This window comes from Protomyctophum parallelum (genome assembly GCF_964188405.1).
Source record: "Protomyctophum parallelum genome assembly, chromosome: 8".
NCBI classification, from domain to species: domain Eukaryota; kingdom Metazoa; phylum Chordata; class Actinopteri; order Myctophiformes; family Myctophidae; genus Protomyctophum; species Protomyctophum parallelum.
Genome location: NC_139703.1, coordinates 14,957,675 through 14,981,274, shown reverse-complemented (window position 1 = coordinate 14,981,274; position 23,600 = coordinate 14,957,675). Strand labels below are relative to the sequence as shown.

Sequence of the window (23,600 nt, the reverse complement as noted above, 5' to 3'; positions counted from 1 at the left end):
AGTTGTTACTGGATCAGCCGTCTGGATCAAAGTGAACGAAAAGGTTAAAAAAATGTAATTACAAAAAGGTGATAGAATATATTTTTCCATCGCAAATAAATAAATTTGGTAAACACATTGAAATAAGGAACAAATCGCCAGAGGTCACCAATCAGAAGTTATAAAAACATTTAAAAAGTTTAAAGTCTCATGAAACATAAAAAAATATGCACAGTAAAATAATTTGATATGACAGACAGGGCTTGTTTATACACGGATACCTATATTTCATAATCCGTCTTTGTCATATACTGTAGATTCAGATGGTGTTTCCAACTGAGAAGACTTGAGAACAAAGATATGGGGCCAGAATGATTTACATGTTGAGCAGATATGATCTTTAGTCAAAGTGCCAGCTCTGTATCTTAGACAAACTAATCAGGCATGCTCAAGACAGGCTTGAGCACAAAATGTTAATGAGAAAAGTATGACATGCAGACCAATAGCTAACAAGCCAGCAGCAAATGTAAAAATGTGTACAGTATTGTCTAGGGGATTGGATGCTCAAAAAGACACCACAAAATCATATGTATGACACATTTAAATTCCATAGTGAATGATGTAATGTTACATTATCCAGTGTTCTCGTAATTGATGATAAACAATAACATTGTTCTAGCCTGTATATCAATGGTTGAAATGGACCTCTCTCCACCCTAATTACCTTGAGGTGTCAGTACAAGAGAGAAATACAAGGCTACTACAGGCCAGAGACCAAAAAAATACATACATGTCCTATTGTCCTAAGCACGGTGTAACTACTCTGTTACGGTACTACTGCAATAAAGCTACTTATGTTGAACTGCTTTTAGAGACAATTTTATGAAAAACTACCTCACACAGGTAGTAAGGCCATCAAATAACTTTCTGACACAGTTCTTTGTGGTTGAATATTCTTGGTTGTGGATTTGTGATTAGTGGCTAGACTGTCTACATGTGGTACACTTCAGATGTTGTACTGAGATGATAAGCTGCACAATTCAACAGCTTCTACAGTTTGAGTAATATTTATCCTCAAGTTAGTGAAAGTGTTTTAAAATGATAAGTAAAATGTAACGGTCAATGCAAGTAGGTAGACTGAGCAGCAAACCATCTATAGATAGTAGGCAACTTCAATAACAAAAAGAAAAAAGGCAAAATACATAATGAACTATCAACACTAAATCATTGTTGTAGCCACTTTGGATTTTGATATTGGTGCCTTTAGTCACAATGCTGACTCTACAATAAACTTGCACTTTGAGAGTAACACCAACTGTCTCAATAATCTAAACTTTCTTCCAGCTTATGAAAACGTGTACCGTCATCAATACTAAGTCCCAAGACCCCTTTGTGTCATTTAAGGCTAAAAATGAAAGCGCATAGTCCAAATCCATGTATCAGCCCCTGTGTTATCAAAGGCTAACATGAAATTACATTCATTTTAGTTAAGGACTCTGATAATAAAGTAAAATAATTCATGGTTATCATGTTTGTAATAATAATTATCAATATCATCCCCAAACCACTTCTTCCCTTGAACCCGGACTTGCAATATAAACAACAATAATGACCACTATTTACAAAATATCCAAATTTTCTGGTTAAAAAAAATAAAATAAAAAACAAGAAAAAAAGATCCAGATCATACTTGGTGTCCTTTTTCAACATGGGATGCTACAATGTCTACCAAATAACTATACACTACAATAACCTCTCTGAAAGCAAACAATTTAGTTAGTCTCAAAGGGTTTCTTCTCAATGCATTGCCATGTAATTTACTCTAACCATGATTTTATAAGCTGCTTTGACATCTTCAATCACCAACATTTTCCAGTCTTCTCTACCAGAAGGGGGAAGCGATACAATTCAAATCAGATCAGTGGAGCTACCGTTTTTAACAGTGAGTTGTGAGCACATCTCAATTAAGTTCACAGATATACAGTATATTAATGGAAAATTTGACTAAGATTTGAATTAAATTGTTTGAGCTCAGAGAAAATCAAATTAAATGCATGTCAAAGTCTTTCTTAGAAATAGTGGAAGAGGCTGTGCTTGGAAAGCACCATGAAAGATTCAACTAAATGTCAGCAAAAATCTGATCATATGGTGTCTGTTGCTAGACGAGACAAATAGGACTTTCATCATCAAGATTCAAGAAGGTTAAGTCAACTTAAAGGATCATACTAGTCTGGGATCTTTAGCCCATTAACTGCAGCTCCTGGTGTACTGTACTCGATTACTGCTGACGATTTTCCCAAGCATACTTTACTTTGTATTCTATTTAAAGTAAGTCATTGGTTCCGTACATTTTAGTGTGATGTGAAAATCAACTTGCAGAGTTGAAACTGGTAACTTGATTGTGATCCAAATTTTACTTTATTTCACCTTTGTTGTCAAAGTTACGGTATTGTTGAGCTTGAATGAATTTAACCCGCAGCTTGTTTCAACAAGTCTACCCGAAAATAGCCCCCAGGAGAAAAGATTGATTTACGAATTAAACAAAAAATTGTTTTCTTGACTAGGCAATGATGTTTAGCCAACATTGATTCCGTTATACAGGTACGTTTGGTAACATTTGAATGACTTTTGATTTTTTTTTAACAAATGTGAAATCTAAAAATGTAGTCAAATGGTCTGTTTATATGGCCAAAGCTATGAATAGACAATGACATGTATGGATGGTTATGGACCTCTCAGTCATTCAAGAGATCTGTATAACATGGTGTCTGGATTTGAGACCATTAGGAATGGGAATTTCAGTGAATTTCCACCATTAAACCAGTAAACTGTTTAAATTACAAGACTATCAAAAAATATGCAATAAAGATTGTAACCGACAATTCTTTTAAGTGAATGAGTCTATTTTAATCTACCGTATCTGTAGATCCATCCCTGGGATATACAAATATGTATTTTTATTTGTTTTATTTTTCCTCAGCATTTTCTCTTCTCATTTGACAGCACTTACTGTTCTACTGCTACGTATTAAAATGTGCTTGTACACTTTCAATATATTGTAACAAAATTAGGAAAAATAACAAATAGTTCTAAGAAATTATCAGAAAAAGGGAATGCTAAAAACATAGGAGTTCAATTAAATACAAGTACAATTTGGGATTTTCATACCGGTAATCATTGAAAGCTTGGCAATTAACATTTGCCCAAATGAAAAACAAAAAATATATTTAAAAAAAGGTATGACTTTTCTGATGTGTATTACGGTAACAAACTCAACTATTTTCATATTTAGGTACCGGTCCAGAACTCTAATTTAGGTGTCCTCCAATTTTCACATATTCATGTTACCGGTATGTAGTAAACGCGCAGCAATTCCCATTCCTAATTGAGGGGTTTCCATTTCTAATGGAGGGTTCACCATGTTTAATGGAAACTCTATAGAACTCTGTCGTCTCTGGCTACTTGCCTGTCACTTCAATGACGTCATCATCAGAGCTACTACCGCCATTGTCTATAGTCAGATGTGTATCAGGTTGGCTCAGAGCAGCCCCCAAAAGACTAGAGGTTGGATTGTTAAAATGGGAGAGAAAGCTGGACGCAGTAGAGCTGGGGCTGGGTGCAGGGAAAGCCCCTGCCCCAGACAGAAGAGAATTGGGGTACATTCTGGGCTCAGGCAGCAGGGACTGACTGTAGTTGAGAGGGAAGCCTGAGGACAGCAGACCAGCCATGTTGGGGTTCATCAAATAGGGCGGCAATGAGCCGGATGCCAAGGAGGAGGAGGTGGATGCTGAGGGGACAGTTGAGGAGGAGGCGGTAGAGGAGAAAACAGAAGACATAGACGATGAGGAGGAGGAACAGGCTGGGATGTATCCATTCCCTGTGGCTGAATGGCTCAGAGCGTCTGTCCCTGCAGAAGGGAACATGTTCTGCAGATCATCCAGTGTCTGTCCTGGAGTCTGAAGGAAGGAAGATCCACCACTCCCACCCATCAGAAGTGGGTGACTCATGTTTCCCAGTATGGATGATGAGTTCAGACCCGCGGATGGAAAATTGAGCCCACTGCCCAGGGACAGACCTGGGAAACGGGATGCAGCAGAGGTACGCTTAGTTCCTATCTGCTTTTTGCCGTGGCTTTCAGTACTCATCTTACGTTTTCTGCTGCAGACTTCTAAAGCGGAACCGAGGAGGTCATCATCAGTCTCATCATCATCGAGTTGCCTGTCAAGGTCTCCAGTCCGATTGTGCAGCGAGCTGTTCCGGTCCCCTGCTAGTGCAGCAGACATCTCTGATGGAGACGACAGTTCATTTCCAACAGCAGCATTGGAAGTTTCTGTGTAGCGGCTGAGCTCTCTGAGAATCTCAGGGCTTTCAGGGCTGGAGGGACGGGGCTCACCATCTGGGCTGTGCTGTCGCTGCTCCACAGGTGATGAGCAGCCATTCCTGACTGGGCGGATTTGGGAACCCTGTGAGTCTAAAGAAGTGAAAGTAAAACATTCTATCACATTAATTCCACAGGAAACTTTCAGAATTGCCAGTCACTCTTGTGTTAAAAGGCATGGTAAGTTGTTTTGAGGAAGCAATCTGATTGGTTGAAACAGCTTCTTAGCCGTGCTTTAACCACGATTTTGGAACACCTAAACAAAACAAAGAATTCAGCCATGCTTTCTCCCAGAGCGCAGCAGACTCGGTGGCTAGGCTAGCTAGTTTATTGGGACATTTGTGGTCTTAGTGGCTACATCTGTCATTAAAATAATATTATTTTTCAGCGATTATCTTTTAAGAGTAACTGTATAATTGCAATATTACACTCGAGGGTGTTCTTTATAGTCATTAATGCACTTTAGCGATGCCTTTCGGAACCGCAGGCATGCATTAATGACGATAAAGAACACCCTCTCGTGTAATATTGCTTAATTAAACTACAGTTACAAATTGTGTAATCAATTGGTTATTTGAAAAAGGTTGTGACTTTAAACTATTATAATCCCCAATTATCAGTCACAAATGTCACGTCACAGATTAGTGGAATTATACAAGCCTTGTATACCTCGTGACATAGCAGAATCTCCCATTGGTGATCTAGTGATCTTTCCAGAACGGATAGCGAAAATCCTGCCATCATTAGTCCTAATGTAGGTACCTGTGTCGGAAAGAACAGAAACTCAGAAACGCAAATTGATGACGGGTAACGTAGTCTAGTCTGTACTAGGTTGTTGATGTTACCTTTAGACCCTTTGATGACATGGATGCTCTCTCCAGCACCAATTCGAGCTTGTACATCTGTTGTGCTGTTAGCGCCTGGAATTACAATGTCTGTGGGTTGAAACAAAACAATAAGTAATTTAACTCATCCTGATCCAATTCCTGCTTATAATTCTTTTCACGGAAATGGCTGTATCTCGGTCGTTTTTTTAACCGCTGTTTTTCTTATTAGACATGCCGTTTTCAAACGGCGAAAACCCTTGAACGCATACTCCAAATTGAATATTTATTTCCCTGTCAAACACAGCTCACCTGTCCATGTCGACGATCGGACGGGGTGCGATAAAAAGAAATAAAGAAATGTCTTGAAAAGGTAAGAAAAAGGGCAGAACAGAGGGGCTGGCAGTCAATGAGATTGCTACCTAGTACCTACCGCTTTACTTGACAAGATAATAAAACCACCTTCTGGGTAGTTGTTAAGCTGCTTGTGCTGGTGCTTGTGAGGTGTTTTGATAGAGCTGGGGGAGGTGCAGCAGTGGAGGAGGGGTAATACTAATTCCCCTTGTTTAATGGTAAGGGCCATGTATAGCACAACACAGCATTAAAGATCTCGACCTCAAAATGATCATGGTGTTTTGTTGAATGCTTGGATAGCATTGGTAGCTTAAACATCTTAACCCCAGAAACCGTATTTTGTGGAAAATGTTGGAAGAACACAAGCTCATCATGTCATGAGCTTGTAGATTGTCTATTTTCAATATTGACCTGAGCTGGGAAGAAAATGGTTTGATCGGTAAGACAGGCACAGTAATGCTTACCAGTTGTGGTGACAATCCTCTGCACATAAACCCCAGCCTTCTGTAGATAGTTAACAGGAAAGCCTCCACCAGAGCTGGAGCCAGCCATCCCCACCTGACGAGGCATCATGGGGATCGGGGTGGACTGAATTGGCCGGACACTTGCCACAGGCTTATCATCTGGCCGTGCTATGGGACGCCTGTAACATGAAGTTATACTCAAAATAGGATCACACAAATAACTTGATCGGTAAAGATTTTGAAGTTCCTTATTGAGGCTTTGAATAGAGGCCAATCATTTAATGTATAGTGAAGGATGTATAATGTTTTAATAAATAGGGCTATTGGGGCACAGATAGCCCAGTGGTAAAGGTCCATACCTTTACCACTGGGTAAAGGACCAAAGGTACCGGTATGTCTGATCCCTTGCTCTATTCCCGGACTGGGCGTACCTTTGCTGCATGTCACGCCTCGACTCTCTCCCCGTTTATACTACACATTATAACTATCAATAAAGGCAAGAAAAGCGTGGAAAAAAACTACTTTCACATAAATAAATGAATCGGGCTATACACTGAGTGGTTTAGAGTTGTTAAAATTATTTCTGAAACTTTTAAACCCACCAGTTGCGCTGGCTAAATGCTGGTATATTGTTAAGCGTCTGGTCACTGGTTGGGTAATAGTGGGCGTAGGATGGACGAGAGTAGGGCACGGAGGCACGCTTCTCGTCTTCGTAGCTCTTCTTGGCAGCTCTCTTCTCTGCTTTGGTGAGCTTTGACTCCTTCCGGTCCACCAGCAGAGACTCGTGATGGAAAGGTTGCTGTTAATACAGAAATGACAAAATGGCCAATATTCAATATTGAATGGCTAATAACAGACCACACTAGCAGCACGTAAACAAAGACATGGCAGAAGCTCAAGAAGGCAACGGAGACGTGGGGTGGAGTTTTAGCCAAGGAGCGAAGGGTGTTCAACCGTAGCACTACTAGCACAGTATTATAATGAAAACGTGATGCAATGCCAATATGTATTATACAGTATATTTCCCCTCAAATATCTTAGTTTTACCAACATGTGGAATAGTTTATGATTTATTGAAATTATGAGAATCGCTATGTAGCGCCTGGTCTGGGTGTGGAATCCAGGCAGCAGCCCTTGCACACAAGCTGGCTCGCTGGCCGCTGCTCAGTGCTCCCTGGCCGCGTACCACGGTGTCTGTCTCCCGACTCCCCGGGGTGCATGTGTTTCAGTTGCAATCCAGCATCAGCAGCCCTCGGCCCCTCGCTGGATTCCACCCGGGGAGGACTCTGAGGAGGGGAGGGATCAATATTGTTCATGTGATGGTTTGTTTGTGCTTATTTGTTGAAATGGTGGAAGTCGATATGGTGAGTCACCGATGCCGGGTAGAAGCCTGCATTCTACCCGTGCAGAAGGGAGGACATGTCGGTCACACAACCCTCCTAGGAAAACAAATCTGGCCAGCGGTGGTGCTCGGCATTGCTCATTGAATTACAACGAATAAGCGTGGGAAAAGTAGTTCACATGAAAGATGCTGTGGTGGCTGGGGTATTTCAGCTGGAATCTAAGTGAATCTATGCTTATCATAAGTTTAAAGCCAGACCAAGAGCTAGGCATGTGACTAGGACAGGGTGACTACCTGGTTCGGCCACTTCCAGGGGCTCCTGGGTACAGCAGAGGAGTTGAGGAGGATGTGCCGGCAATCCTCCAGGGCCTGGACATCGAAGATGGTCCCTTTACGACCAGTGAGCTTTCCAAGGCGAAATCCACAGTGAGGGAGGGCAAGAGTGCTGGGCCAGATGGCATACGCCCAGAGGTCCTAAAGAACTGTGACCTTGATGACCTCACCCTGGAGTTTTGCAACCTGTCACTAATGAACAACAAACAGCCTGAAATATGGTCTCTGTCCAACATCATTCCAATGCCTAAAGCTGGGGACCTCTCAAAGCCGGACAACTACAGAGGCATCAGCCTGACTTGTATCACTGCAAAGGTTTACAACAGAATGATACTAAACAGGATACGGCATGCCATCCACCCTCTCCTGAGAGAGAACCAAAATGGCTTCAGAGAGGGGAGAACTACCGTAGCACAGATCTTGGCACTGAGGAGAATGATTGAGGAGGTGAAGAAGGATAACTTGACTGCTGTACTCTGCTTCATCGACTTCAAAAAGGCGTTTGACTCGATTCACAGAGGCACAATGGTGAAGATCCTTAAGGCCTACGGTGTCCCTCCCAACTTGCTCCGGGCAATAGAGTCCATGTATGCAAGAACAAGGGCCAAGGTGGTGACACCAGATGGTAACAGCGAGGAGTTTGATATCCGGGCCGGGGTAATGCAGGGGGATACCCTAGCCCCTTTCCTCTTCATCATAGTCCTGGACTATGCACTCAGGAAAGCCATCAGTGGACGAGAGCAGGATCTTGGCTTCACCCTAACACCAAGGAGGTCAAGACGACATCCCAAGGTAGTCCTGACAGATCTGGACTATGCGGATGACATCGGCCTGCTCTCCGACAACGTGGAACAAGGTCAGGAACTCCTGAACAGAGTGGAGCTGGAGTGTGCCAAAGTTGGCCTTAGGCTAAATGCCAAGAAAACTGAGGTTATCACCTACAACATCTCACCGGAACATCCACCTCTCACAACAACAGGAGGCACGGTGCTGAAGTACCTGGGCTCATGGGTCAACTCAACCGAGCAAGATCTGAAAGTGAGGAAGGCACTTGCATGGAGGGCCCTGAATGGCATGACCAGTGTATGTAATTCCAATCTCCCCCGACAAATCAAACTCAGCTTCTTCTACGCAACAGTGGAGTCTGTCCTATACGGCAGTGAATGCTGGACCCTGAAGCCAACCCTGCAGAAGTCCCTTGACGGGTGCTACACCAGAATGCTGCGTGCAGTACTTAACATCAGCATGACTGTACATGTCACCAACAAGACTGTATGAGGGATTACCACAGGTGAGCCAGAAAATAGCAGCCAGGAGAATGAGACTAGCCAGCCAGCCAGCAAACTGGTGCTCTGGGAACCAACACACGGGCATCGATCACGAGGACGCCCCACGCTAACAAACGTGGATGTACTCAAGAGTGATGCAGGAGTGCAAAGTACCAACGAACTGGCCGGATGTATGGAGAATCGGGATGACTGGAAACGACGATGGAGGGCTCGTCTGAGGACGACCTAGAGAGAGAGATGTGTGCTGTACCTTGGTGATGAGGTTTGGATAGAGCAGACAAGCTTGACTGAGGACGTTCTCCAGGTCTTCTTTTGGTTCCAAAGGCTTTTTGGTCGAGTTAGGCTCCTCCTCCACAAAGTGCAGCAGTGACTCCACTTCTTTCCGGGTGAAGTTCAGCACCGGGTTCAGGTCATCCACCACACGGTCTGAATAGAACACAACTCATTTTAAGTCAATGAACTGCATATTCTCAATTGCAGAGTTGAACCCTGTTAGTTTGTTTGCACACACTAGCAGGAGCACAGGGCTTTAAGGATGATGGGTCTGTGGGTGAAGCATGGCCTCTAGGGCCCTCTAGTGGGCCTTTAAGATTGAACTCTTGTTGATAGATGCTGTACTTTTAATGCTGTAATATTTTCAGGTACCCACTAAACAACCATTACATGCGAAATATAAAAAAAAAATATATAAAAGCTAAGGTAAGTCCAATGTTACATTTCTTAAATAAGTGTATTAAAAGAATAGAACACAATGAATCGGCTCAAGATACCGTCTACTCTACAAAGTTGGCGTGGCACATTTCAGGCTAAAAGCACTCAAGACACTTTTTGATGCAGATATGTAGTATTTTGCGATTTTCTATCTTACCGGACATGCCCTGTTTGGAGACCTGTCTGTCATAGATCTTCCTCTCTAGGGTGTAATCACAGACGAGGCGGTAAATGTGGCAGGCCTTCCTCTGGCCATAACGGTACACTCGACACACTGCCTGGGCATCGTGACACGGGTTCCAGGATGCATCAAACACCACCACACGGTTGGCCCCAATCAGATTAACCCCTAAGCAGCCCGCTCTGTGTGGACAATCAACAATTCATTAAATATCAGTGTACATTTCAGCGGGGAAGTGTGTGTGAAAGACTGAAGCCCGATTTATGCTTTTGCCGTACAACGGTGTTGCTGACAGATCTAAAAGTTCATAATGTGGTAACCTGGTAGACAGAAGGAAGAGCATTGTTGAGATGTTCTCTGTGTCATTGAACTGGTTGATCAGTCGCTCTCTCTCTGAGGCAGAGGTACTCCCATCCAATCCTGTATAGAGCAGAAATTAGGCATATTATGCACGACATCCTTCCTAAATCCCAGCATCTAGCATCGAGTTTCTGGGATGAGTGAATAGGTGGTGGATTTTAAATCCATGCCAACACAAGCACATGTAATTCTTTAGAGGTTAGTACATTTGTACTTTTTGTATTCATAATAGATAATAATTCATCTCTGCTCTATACACAGAACAAATTAGAGACAAATGTGCCAATGAAATATGCACACTCCCATTCAATAGTTTTCCATGGTAAATAGCACACATTGTGAGTAGTTGCTATGGGAACAGAGCCGAGGCTGGATGACTCACTGTAGTAGTTGAGATTGCGGATCCAGTTCTGGTTGTGGGCGTCTGGGAGGGCTATGCCTGGCGGCATGGGTCTTTTACATAAGAACTCTTCAATGACTGACAATGTGGACAAGCTTTGGCTAATGGGAAAACAGGAAAGATGACAGATTACAGGATACTTTAACAAGCTCAAATAAGAAATGCACAATAATTGATATAAGGTCATATACGTTGGATCTGTGTATAAAATGATACTGTGGTTTTAAATGTAAAGATGAATTAGCCCCAGTCCAAACCAGGTAATAATGACATTTTCCATTTTTAAATGAATAAATTACTATCAATGCTAATCTATTTCTAATACACTTAATGTTGGATTGTATAGCGGACAAGGGACTAACCTGAAAACCAAAACCTTATCTCGCTTCGCAACACTCTCCTCAATCAAATGGAAGAGCAGAACCATCTTGGAAGAGTTCTGCAAAAGTCCTGGCTGGTAGCCTGACATAATGCCTTTTGCCTGTGATAGATCAATGGAAGAAATAGATGCTGAATTAGTCATTTTCTCATAGACTATTTTTTAGGCCTATGGGGAAGATACCAAGAAGGAACACAATGGCACAGTCAATATTTGCTGAATACTCAAAGATCACAATGAGGGCCTGGGCCGTGGCTCAACGGTCCAGGCACCTTGGCTGGTAATCCAGTCTGGCAGTGTGCCGCGGGTTCGACTCCCGATCTCGACGGCCTTTACTGCATGCCACCCCCCCCATCTCTCTCCCCATTTCCTTTCAGCCTACTGTCTGTCCCTCCATATAAAATAAAAGGCGAAAGCCAAAAAAAAAAAAGATCACAATGAGAGGATCATTCACGAACTCGTTCATATTTAGGGTGAACGTGAACTGAACGTACTGCATTTCTGTTTGATGAACGTCATTGTGAACGCGTTCATTTCTGGCGTGTGTGAACGTCACTTTTTCACGTTCAACTTCGTTCAAGAGTGAGTGTTTCAATAGAGCCTTCCAAGCGAAATCCCGGTGCTAAAACACATCCTAAACATGCCTTAATATCTAGCGGAAAACCCACCAATAAGTCCCTATACGACACAAATTAACTAATCTTTCTCAGCCGTCACTGGAGCGCGCATCTAGCTACTGCATGGTGATTATGCACGCAGACAGACAGCAGACACTGTGCCAACTCCTAACACAAACACTGAGGAAACTTGTTGTTTGATTAAACATAATGTGCCACGAAAAATAGATTCCAATAGCTTAGTTGGTTATTATCGCGTCGAGGAGGTCCGTGTCCATAATATCGCCACGAACGGCCAACAAAAGACATCGCTCTTCCACAGTGAATGAAGCGCAGTGGTGCCCGATTTATTCTTCGTCGTACAATGTGTTTCATGCTGAAAATAACGAAAAAGAACTATAATAGTTCATTTTTTGAAACGATGAACTTTAGTTCACAATTTTGAATGATGAACTATGAACGGAACTAGTTCATTTTTAATATTTTGAACTGTGAACTGAACTAGTTCCTAAAAAAAATAACTTTCCCAACACTGTCTGCGGAGACGGGAAGAATGTTGGTGTCTATTCATTTCCAATAGGAGAATGAACGCGAATACAGCTTAGGAACCATTCCTTAACTCCATGGTCACTGAACTAAATACTGGACCCAATCATCACAAGGTATACAATATTTCCAAGATATTCATACTAAAAATGGCTTTTTTTAGCGAGACGAATCAGGAGAAAATCTACTTTGTTATTATATACTTTGTAATTCTTTATCCCAGCAACAAACTCTCCCAAGTCACTAACAATCGTTCTGTCCGTCTGCAATTTGACGGATGACATATTTAAGAATAAAAGATGACAATATGTGAATATTATAACGTGAAATGAATGGAAATAAAATGTGTGTTCCAATGCTTATATATATATATATAAATATAATTTTCCATAATTGTCTTAAGACTCTGGGGTGATGGTGGCTAAACCACGCCTACTATATTTAGGAGACCATTTGTAGGCTTTGTGTACCATTTCGCCTCTAGTGGCTCCAATGAAGTTCACCCATAAAACAATGTACCAGGGGGGATAGTTTTATTAGAACACACTAAACTGTCCTGAAATGTAGCATTGGCCTGTCATATCTACAGGATGCTACATGATGTGGGCGTGCATACACAAACACAGTGAGGTCAGGACACAAACTTTCTCTCAGGTGCTATTTACACAAGGATGGTGTTCATAGAAAACGGCAAAGTTTTTACCCTTTACACGAGAACGCATACATTATGCTATAATGTGCTATTTTGCTATAATGTCGCTAGGTGGCGATAACGGGCTGCCAAATAGACAGGTCACCCACGTACAAGAAGAAGAACCCCGCAACACGGCTCTGTCTTTTTGGCAAATCTAGAACTTCAAATTTAAGACATCCGGTTGCTTTCAGAATAAAAGTGTCGTTAATTAAATAATGATTACATTACATTATTAGTATTATTATTACATTACAGTTATTGTAAAGACACACATTATGTTTCTGTGTAAAAATAAGTAATTCAATAACACAAACATAATGTGTGTCTTATAGCATCATTTAAATGCTTAATTTGAAGTTTTAATGTGCAAATTAAACTTTTTTTCAATACTCTAGAGGATACTCTTATTTTGAAGAGATGGTCTTTAATTTGCTAGCTTAGATTTGCCAAAAAACAGTGCCGCGCAAGCGGCGCAACACTGCTCTGGGCTGACAGGCAGCCCAGAGCATGCAGGCAAAGCGCCGCCACGGGATGGTATATATTTTATAATACATTAGGCTACATAAACGCTGCTGCCGCCTATCACAAGGCTTTTTATTTACATCATGGTTTTACATTCACCATCGCTGATGAGCAGCATTTTGTAGGCGAGGCGGGAGGCTTGTTCAGGAACTCCATTATATCATAATTATCCCATTCTGACCTGAGATCAGATTCATACGAGGTTTTCCACTGGACACACACTGGTCTGATTAACCCATTCTGACCTGAGATCAGATTTAAAAAAATGTCAGTCGTTCTTCGATTTTTCCAAAAATAGCAGACCTACAAGCTCGTATCGCGCCACTCGGTGGCGCGATATGAGCTTGTAGATCTGCTATTTTTCAATAGGTAAAGCACGACACGATGCCAACACCAAAATGGGTGCCCGTTCAGAATGGGTTATATGGCTCTGCATCAATGTAATAAACATATGCGCTGTGAGCCAACGTGAGCCATGATGTCATAAGTTTTGCAGATTCACCGTTTTGCCTGTTTACACGGAGAAGGGATAAAACGGCGTTCTCAAAGATTTCCACTCTGGAAGGTGGTTTCACTTTGTTGCGTTTTCACCTCATGAGAACACGGTTCTCGTCTAAACAACCACAGCAAACGATACTTTATTTTGACGTTTTCTATGAACACCATCCTCGTGTAAATAGCACCTCAGACAGAGTGAACGAGTATTTAAGGGCTGAAAGACATCACTGCTCAGTTTGCGGTTGTTCGCAGCAAGATGGCTAGATTGAAGCAAATGCCTCAATCTTAATCACTTTCATTCTAGTTTGCTCATATTGCTGTATTTCAGCTGGTGCATGCTTACATCTCAGAGAGATTTAGAGAGAGAGAGCGCATTAATATGAACAGAGCATGAGGATCTTCAATTGTGTTACCGGCAGATATGTGAATAGTGAAAGAAGGTTGCTTCCATTCTTTGGGCAAACTTCGCAAAGTTCTCCAACATTTTCCAAATGTTTTTTGTTCCAGGCAATCATTAGCGTCTCAACCATTGACATTTTTTAAATACTAAATTGCATTACATAAAAGATGAGGCATACCCAATCATAGGTGATGACTTGATTGGCTCTTTCCTGAGTGGTGTTGAGTGGAGGCAAGGTGCTGGCCTTGCTATTGGTGGAATCGGCAGCTTTGGCCTTGAGGCCTGTACCAGGGGCAGAACAGCGGGCGTTGGAAGCTATGTCATCAAGGTCCAGGTCCGGCTCATTCGCCTGGTTCTCCTTCTGCAGGCTTTCATACAGCACATCAGGGTGGTTCCAAATCTGGAGGGTTCCAAAAACAAGATGCCTCGCTTATTCAAACAATGCCAAATTGTTATATGATGGCCGTATGTACTGGCTCTGGACACACAACATGAATGAAGAAATCAGCATCACCTTGCAGCAGACACAGAAGGCCTTGAGGGGGTTGAGGCCAAGCCAGCCACTGTTTCCAGCCTCCCGGAAGCGGGTCATGAACTCAGAGTAGAGTGCCCTTTGGATCGGGGACAACCGCACCAACATCACATGCTCATCCTTAGAAGGAAGCTGGTCACGCAGCACATCGTGACCACGTCTGAACAACGGAAAAGGATTCACAGAGAATAGAAATGTGTTACTCGTAAATCATGTTTGACTCTGCAGCCTCTTCCAAATTACAACGTACTCACCTCTGAACAAAGCCCTCAAGTAGGCTGTGCAGCACATGGCTACGGTAGCGCATGAGGCGGACATCTTGAGGTGTACTGTCCACACACTGCCCGTTTAGGATGGGCCGCTCAAACATGTTGCTGAACTCCTGGCGCGTTCCTAGAAAGTCTGGTCTGACAAAGTCCACCATGCACCAGTACTCAATGAGGTTATTCTGTAGAGGGTAGCCTGTCAGAACGACCCTGCGCCGCGAACGGATGTTCTTCAGCGCCTGTGATGTGTTGGCGTGGCAATTCTTTATGCGGTGACCCTCATCACAAATCACCACATCTGGACCCGGCCGTGCAATGGCTTTCTCAATACCTTTAAAGAGAATGAAGAAAAGACTTTAAAGGAAATGGTTACATTTTTAACTATGGTTAACCGAATCACAGACTGTATGCATTTCTTCAAACAAACCTTTGCTTTGTTTGCTAAACCTAACAATCAAAGTCACCTTTCATGAGCTCCTCCCGTCTGTCTTCTTCATCTAGGTCAATGATAACTGGACCGACAGGCTTTTTAGACTTCCTCTTTCTGCACACAACAAAGGTCTTCTTCATGGACAACAGGCGGTACATTTCATAGCCCATCAACAGCACCCCTCCACCTCTGGACCAGTCCTCCACTACCTTAGCCCTGGCCACTGTTGATCTGCAAGTCAGACACCCAGTATGACAATCGATCATGTAATGTAAACATTAACTGATATGTCAAAAGGGAATGTTGTGGATTACTCATATTCCCTCCTTCACACAACCATGCGCATTCACAAATGTATGTGAAAAATCATACACAAATTTTAAGCTGCGTACTTGTGCTCATCATTGAGAATGTAAACTTTGAATGCACGGCCTGTGAAACTTGCAGGGTCAGTGTCAGGAGAAATGGCATCTTGGGGAGGAAGCCAGAGGTTAAACTCTGACATCCAGTTCTGAAGAGTGTTCACCTGGGATATGGGAGTGAGAAAAATATATTTATATTTTCACATGTATAAATAAATTAAAACATTGAGAGTTATCATCTATAGAAGCATGTTGCATACAATTCACTCCACACAGCAAGATATACTACACTACAGGCACATAGACAACTCACCGGGACAATAGCCAGCACAGTGTGTGCCCCAGTATGCTTCAGCAGGATGTCGATAAAGGAGATGACCTGGAGGGTTTTGCCCAATCCCATACTGTGAGCCAGGATGCAGCCAAATCCACTACTGGTTTTATACCGTTCCAAAGACTCAATCAGGTTATCATACAGAAACCGGATTCCTCCAACCTTAAGAAATGAGGAGATTAATACATTAATTCACAAATACTCTGGACTCTGTATGTGAGAAGGCAATGAAAGAATATTACATAATATGAATAGGTGTATGCATAGGAGAGAGAAACAAGAGCCAGAGAGAGGGTTTTGTTGGGTGATCATGTCTCAGCTATCAGGTCCTGCATTCAGTTTGGTTTGAAAAAGTCTGACCCAAATACATAATTGAAAGCAGCGGTGCAGAGAGTGATTGAGTGTGTGTGTTTAAGTAAAGTGTATAAGCTGTATACCTGGTGAGGTTTGACAGCCTTGGCTAGTTGTGGAGCCAGGAAGATATCCTCCTCCTCTGCAGGGTGATTCATATTGACCAGCACTCTACCCTGAGCATCGGGGTGGTTCTGAATGTCGTTGATGTGCGCCCCACTGCTCTCCTCTGTGCCAGCGTTGCTCTCGGCATCCTCATCAGTCGACTCGCTGCTAATGTGCAAAGCGTCCTCGTCCCCGGAGCTGAGCTCAATCACATCTGTATCAAGGTGGATGAAACTAATTATGTAAGAGTGTGCACATAACTCAGGTGGTTCATAAAGTAAATCCTGACGTCACGCCATTATCCCCTGGGTCATGGAAGTATTTTCTCTATTGAGAATACCATAGGTTCTTCTTAGCATCTTGTCATAAAAACTGGGTTCCAAGAGTCAGGCTATGCCGTTAGCTATGCAACTCTGTGTTGTCTAATGTCTATGAGTGGCTCTGGATACTACAGTAGAAAATCACACCACTCAACGTCCCCACTGAAGCATTTCACGCTTCATCAAAAACATTTGCAAGATTCCTTAGATTTTGTGTTATTATTATTTACCACCAGTTACCAGATGCTGGGTAATGGGTGGTATGGCATAACATTCTGTGTGTACTACATTCGAAAGGCAATTTTAGCGTTCAAATGTAATATATTTTTTTCACATTCAAATAATTTTCAAATCATGAAATTTGTTCAGACAGTCCTAGTTTAAGGTTATATGCGTTGAATCAGGGCTGTTTTGAGCTTCTATGTTGCATTAACGTAAACAGACGTTTTTCTCTGCAATCATACCTTCCCGGATGGTTCTAGCAGGCAGCTTGGGTTCCTCCGGTTCAGTCTCCTCGCCACTGCTATCCAAACAGATGACATCCTGCTTGCTCAGGAGAGAAGGCACTGCTTGAGACGCCTCCCTCAGAGCTTCCACTGGCAGAGGTGCAAAAGGATAGGAGATGATGTGTGTGTTTATAACTGTATACCGGTATATATATATGTGTGTACAGCATAGAGCAACATACTTTTTTATATATAAATATTTGAAGGTTTTCAGAAAACTTCAGATAAGGATTTAGAAGGTGTTTTTAGAAGTGGCCATAGTCTTAAATTGGTTAAAAAGTTCACCCAAGAAATGACTCACCCCATGATCTGAGCTAAGACTGCAGACTGAACTGAATGTGTGTTTTAATAGAAACTCAATTTTATTTTTATACACCTACATTCATCACCTATATATATATTATGCACTCACAATTGTATCATGCAGGTTAGTCATATTATGCACTTTATGCTCTTCTCTCTCTATCTTTTATAACTGCAATGAGCCTGCACAAATAAGAATTTCACCCAACTTACGTGTAATGTGATGTGACAATAAAGATTGATTCTGATTCTGGTGATGAATACAAAGACATTTGTTTGTATAACATTCCTTTAGTGAATGAAGAAGTCTCAAAAAGAAGAAAATACTTAGGTAGACCGGGTTTAACAACAGCAAAACTATATCTAAAAGCTGTTGATAAACTCCAAACAACACTCATAGTGTGATCAAGTGCCCAAGCAAAAAACGTGCCTGGGCGTGCCCGTGTGGTTGAACCGGAGCTGCCCAGGTGCACGCATGAACGAGTGTTGTTTTGGAGTTTATAAACAGATTTCTCCATTCACTGTAAATGAATGTTATATTAAAATGAAGTAATTTTTTGAGTCCCCATTCAAATATTTGTTCTCGCCTCTGTAAAAGTAACACATCGTTTAGCGTGCAAACTAAGACCTTTGGGATTTTTACCTATTTGAGACTCTGTGACAGGTAGGACTTGTGTAGATGATTCCTTCCTCTGCTGTTCCAGACGTTTCCGCCTTTCAAACTCTTCGAGTTGGGCTGCCTTGGTCCCAGCCTCCAGCTGATGCTCTTTGAGTAGCTTTCTATAAAGATAAAAGGCGAGAAGGTCAGGCAAAAACATATATAATCACCAAATGTGTTTTAGCCAGAAGGATCTCAGTGTGTGCGTGCGTGTGTGTGTGCGTGTACCTGATATTCTTCCTCATATGTGTAGGCTTTGATGGGTCGGAGGGTTTGGAACCTTTGGAGGACTTGGATGATTTAGAGGACTTGGTTGATTTAGAGGACTTGGATGATTTAGATGATTTAGAGGACTTCTGCTTCTTTATTTTTTTTATTTTGGAAGGGGGATTGCTGCTGCTTGTGTTCTCTGGGCTGGTTGGAGGCTGAGAACGGGAAGCAGGTCTGGAAGAAGGGCGGGATGTGGGCTGAGACGGAGGCTCGGGGGAGGGCTCTCTAGAGGTAGCTGAAGCAGAATCCCCTCCATCCTGACCGGATTCTGCATTATCCTGTGCACCCTCAACTCGTTCTGAGAGAGTGAGACAGAGATTACAGATATTGCACATTGATCACATATTTGCACAGGTTCCAGGTTTGATTGCAGCTGGAGACCTGTGTTGCATGCCCTTCCACCTCAATGCTCCCAGTTTTCTGTAGTGGCCGACCGATATGTTTTTTAGGGACATATTTCACTAAAGCCGTTTTTGGAAATCTGATTTTGTACGGATTTTTAATTATCATCAATGTAAAATAAAAATATACTTTTAAAGGAAACAAAATTGCATTGAAATGTTTTACATTGTTTTTCTTACAGCTGAACTCTATTAGTATTATCCTTTCGTAAAGCAAAACAAAGACAAGTCAGAGGTGGGATAAACTTAGCAAATTGCTTCAAAAACTCTTTTAGATTCATATTTCATGACTTGTTTTTTCTTGACAGCTATGTATGCAGGAGTTAGGCTATAGAATTTGACTATTCTTTTTGAAAAGCTAGACTAGAAATGAACACTTCAAAGTTGTAATGTTTTAAGGGCTACCATATCTTACAAATAGCACTACAACACGTACACCAATTTGGCACACGGCTAAGATTTTCAATGATCATAACTTCATGAATCACCACCCTCATTATTAGAGTTAAAACAAGGGATATTTTAGTCTCACCAGCTGTGTCATCTTCATCGTCTCCATCATCTCCATCCTCATCTTCCTCCTCCATGTCCTCCTCCTCCTCTTCCTCTTCATTTTCCAAATCTTCCTCCTCACTGTTAAGACTGTGCTCCCGATCACTTTCTGAAATTGCCTCTTCAGACATGGTGTCCTACAGGGCTCTAATAGTATTACCTACACATCCTTAACAGAAGCCCTAAATCCTAAAAGAGAAATTAATTGCATGTTACAATATTGGACGGAACACGTTATACTCTTACAGTCGTTCAAAAATATGAAAGGCTGTCCAATTTCAGCATAATTATAATTATTTGACTACAGAGTGCAGGTTACAAAGAGGATAACACTGAGGTCAAAGAGCGATTGTAGACTTCCTTTGTACTACAATTTAAGATATAGGTTTTTTTTTAACATGGAAACCAAAACCACGACTACTGTATTATTGCATGAATCTTAACACTTAAGCAACACCCTCTATTTAGTTATCTACTGAATAATGCTTGCGTTTTGGAGACACGTTAGCTTTGAGGTAATTAACAATGAAGATTGTACAGAGTAGATTGAGGTCCCAGTCAGATACAAAATCATATGAAATGGGGGTCGGGGGGGCATATCAATAATAAGGGACATTGAAATAAAAAAGGGTGAGAACCACTGCTACACTGGTCATTTGAAGCGACTGGCAATTTTCCAGTTTCGGGAGTAAAACTTTGTTCCGATTTGATTTGAACAAACGGTCTCTGTCTGAACACAATGTGCAGCGTGGTATGATACACAGGTCTTTCTCTGTTGTAAGAAACCTAAGGATAAGGATGTACTGTTACCACTACCAGCCAAGCTAACTGCGCAAGTAGGTAGCCTGTAATAGTACTGTTGTTATTGTTAACATCATCCCCTCGGTCGTTTTGAGACCCTGGTGCTGCAACAGACAACAGTTAACTGTAATGTAAATGTTATATAACTCCTGGACTTACCCTGTGGTAAGGTGTGCTATTGCTAACTAGTGAGCGGGTTCGACGACAACGACTGATCGTTTTAAACCTTAACATACACCACGCAACGTCCATTGTCCAAGATCCTTGTGTGCAGAGGAAGGATGTTGGTTGATTAGCTGTGTGTGGCTAGCTGGCTATAGGGATGCTAATGTTCGCTAAACAGCTCACTTGGCTAACGTTAGCCAAGTTACACACAAATGCTAATCTTTTACAGTGCTAGCTACGATGCGCTAGCCAAGACACCAAGTTCAAACATCAAGCTTTGATTGGCCGCTATTCTTACCTCGTGTATGTTGACGGTATATCCTCTAAGATAATTAAGCCTGTGTTCTTGTGATCGTGATTTATTCTCAGATTAAACGGATATTAACAGAATAAATGCAATGGCAAAGGTTGCTATTTTTCCCAGGTTTTTTTGTCAGTGTGACTACAAAGATCATCCCCACAAAATGGGGAACACTGCTGCACACTCGAACGTTCCGGGTATAGGTCTACTAAAAATCAAGATGAATACTAAGAGAAAAAAATAATAATAATATATATATATATATATATATATATATATATATATATATATATATATATATATATATATATATATATATATATATATATATACATATACATTTCCCCTCACTGTATATGTATCTTTTCCCTTTTTGCTTCCTATATGATGAATTCCTGTTCTGTTCTTTAGCTACATAGAAGTGTCTATTTGTATGTCTCTAAATGTTTTGATGAATTGAACAATGTGGACCCTGTTGTAAACAAGTGTAATGCTTAATTGGGTCGTCCACTCACAGTTAACAGTCTTTGTATTGAGTTTGTGCTTAAAATGTACTGTAAATTCTACAAACTGTTAATAAATATTTCAATCAATCAATCAATCAACACACACACACACACACACACACACACACACACACACACACACACACACACACACACACACACACACACACACACACACACACACACACACATCTGACTTTATTATTATGATCGGTACACATGATATTATTATTATTAAGGGACCAAGAAGTGACTTTGGTCACTTATTGATTTTGTGTTTTTTTTTGTTTGTTTGATGGCTGTGTTGTGCCCCCCTCCCTGCATCAAACAAAAATGTTTTGTCAAACCATGTGACTTTCATTGGAAATGCATCGGGCGGCCATTAAACACGGACAAGACACAAGACAAATGTTGTATGCATGTTGCAACAGTGTGAGACTGTGAGTGAGGCCTTATTTGTGCATATTGTTCTTATTGTGTATTGTCTTCGTTCTTGGCCTTATCGCTGCTTGCAGCTATATTTATTATTATTATTATTTATTTCATGGTTTTCCAAAACGAATATTTCAATGCTTGATTTAACCACTTTCTAAAGGTCAGAAAAAATAGAGACCTACACCATTCGATCCAGCGATTCAGATCAGATCAGTCGTGTGACTCGTGTCTTTACCTATAACTGCACCGATCTGCATGAAACTGTGTATGCAAGGAAAAACATCTGGTCTGCATTTTCCAAATGTGCCTTATATAGCACCACCAGGAGGCCAACCAGGGGCGGCCTTATGGATCTGGAGGCCCGTTTCAAGACCAAATATGAGACCCCCCCCCCCCCCCCGGCCCCCATATATGGAGACATAATGGAGTATATGTCTGCATATACGCCATATACTCTGCATATGGGCATATGATATACACCCCATATGGAAAGAACTCCATATGGGCATAAAAGGGACACAGACATAATATTTGGATGGGGCATCCATTTCCAACTTGAATCGTTCCATGTAGGCCAGTGCCCAACGGGCACCGCTGTAGAGGCCCCAGGGGCACCGCTCTATAGTACATATAATAATCCAAGCAATTTTGACTTACTAAATTACAATGAATGTGATTTGTTTTTTAAACCTACATCCATATAGTACGGTTGTCACATGTGGGGGGAAAAACGACATCAACAACATCAACCTGTTAAATTAAATGTGATACATATAGCTTGTATATCTGTTTTCTATAAGCATGCACCCTTGCAAATGTATGATGTAATTGCGAATGCGATGGGGTAGCAAAAGCAATAGTAATAACTTTGTACCAGTAACTAGAACTCTTGATACCAAGTAATACATAACTAATAAGTAATGTAACATTGTTCGTTTTTAAACTAGTAATATGCTGAATATGATAGTACTGGGCAGGAAAGAAAGTCCCATAAAATGTTGTGTAAGTTATAAGAAAGCAACACTTCATGGAAACTCCTCACAGCTAGCTAGTGGAGTCCACTGTAGATCTGTTAGTAAGTAAAACTCAACTTGATTGAAGTTGAGTTCTATTAGTTACAGCTAGTAACTGGGATACATAGCAGAACAAAAAGAAAATACAGAAAACTAGAAAAAATTCTCCAAGGTCAAAGGCATATGAGGATTATTTATGAGGTGTGAGCTGTAGACTTGTTTTGATGTGTGAGCTGTAGACTTGTTTAACAGGAAAGACCAGGAGATGCACTGATCTGTGCCAGGTATGGGGAATGAGACTTCATTGAAATCAATGTGTTGAAATCAATGACTGTCTGCAACCTATTTTCCACAGAAATCTGTGTTTATATACACTTAAAAAAGGTGGAGGCTTATTTTGACAATGCAATGGCAATATGCATGGACTTTAACCAGCCTTGTGTTCTGTTAATCACAGAGAGAGCAGTAGCTCGTCATCACATGTTTGCTTAAGGGAGTGTTTGAGAGAGAGAGAGAGAGAGAGACACACACACACACACACACACACACAGAGATAGAGACAGAGAGACAGACATGATATGACGATGGCAGAAATGACTTTGTCCTGTCTCAGAGAGAGAGAGAGCAACAGGGAAGGAGGTAACTAATGGCAATGTAATGGCACGCCTTGTACTATAATGTCTTGACTCCTGAAGCAGTCATATGTGTAATCTGGACA

General features: G+C 41.6%; 1 protein-coding gene across 1 annotated transcript; it reads right to left on the bottom strand.

The window, feature by feature from the left end:
* Nucleotides 1–151: 151 nt before the first annotated feature.
* Nucleotides 152–21,072, bottom strand: rad54l2 (RAD54 like 2). The gene is made up of 22 exons (XM_083770504.1): nt 20,926–21,072; nt 19,642–19,850; nt 18,667–19,006; nt 18,424–18,560; nt 17,436–17,567; nt 16,633–16,865; nt 16,175–16,357; nt 15,892–16,025; nt 15,534–15,730; nt 15,058–15,400; nt 14,786–14,963; nt 14,450–14,671; nt 10,978–11,096; nt 10,598–10,716; nt 10,176–10,275; nt 9,832–10,037; nt 9,214–9,389; nt 6,602–6,798; nt 6,000–6,178; nt 5,203–5,292; nt 5,027–5,119; nt 152–4,450 (listed from the first exon to the last, which is right to left on the bottom strand). Exons 2-22 carry the CDS (start codon nt 19,790–19,792, stop codon nt 3,438–3,440), a joined length of 4,542 nt encoding a protein of 1,513 aa, XP_083626630.1. The 5' UTR covers nt 19,793–19,850; nt 20,926–21,072; the 3' UTR covers nt 152–3,437.
* Nucleotides 21,073–23,600: the final 2,528 nt, after the last annotated feature.

Coding starts and splice junctions, on each gene's coding strand:
- rad54l2 (XM_083770504.1), bottom strand. CDS start 19,792: ATGTCTGAAGAGGCAATTTCAGAAAGTGATCGGGAGCACAGTCTTAAC. Junction 19,007..19,641: donor CGATGAAGATGACACAGCTG/GTGAGACTAAAA, acceptor TCACTCTCTCAG/AACGAGTTGAGGGTGCACAG. Junction 10,038..10,175: donor CTCTTCCTTCTGTCTACCAG/GTTACCACATTA, acceptor TTGTCCACACAG/AGCGGGCTGCTTAGGGGTTA.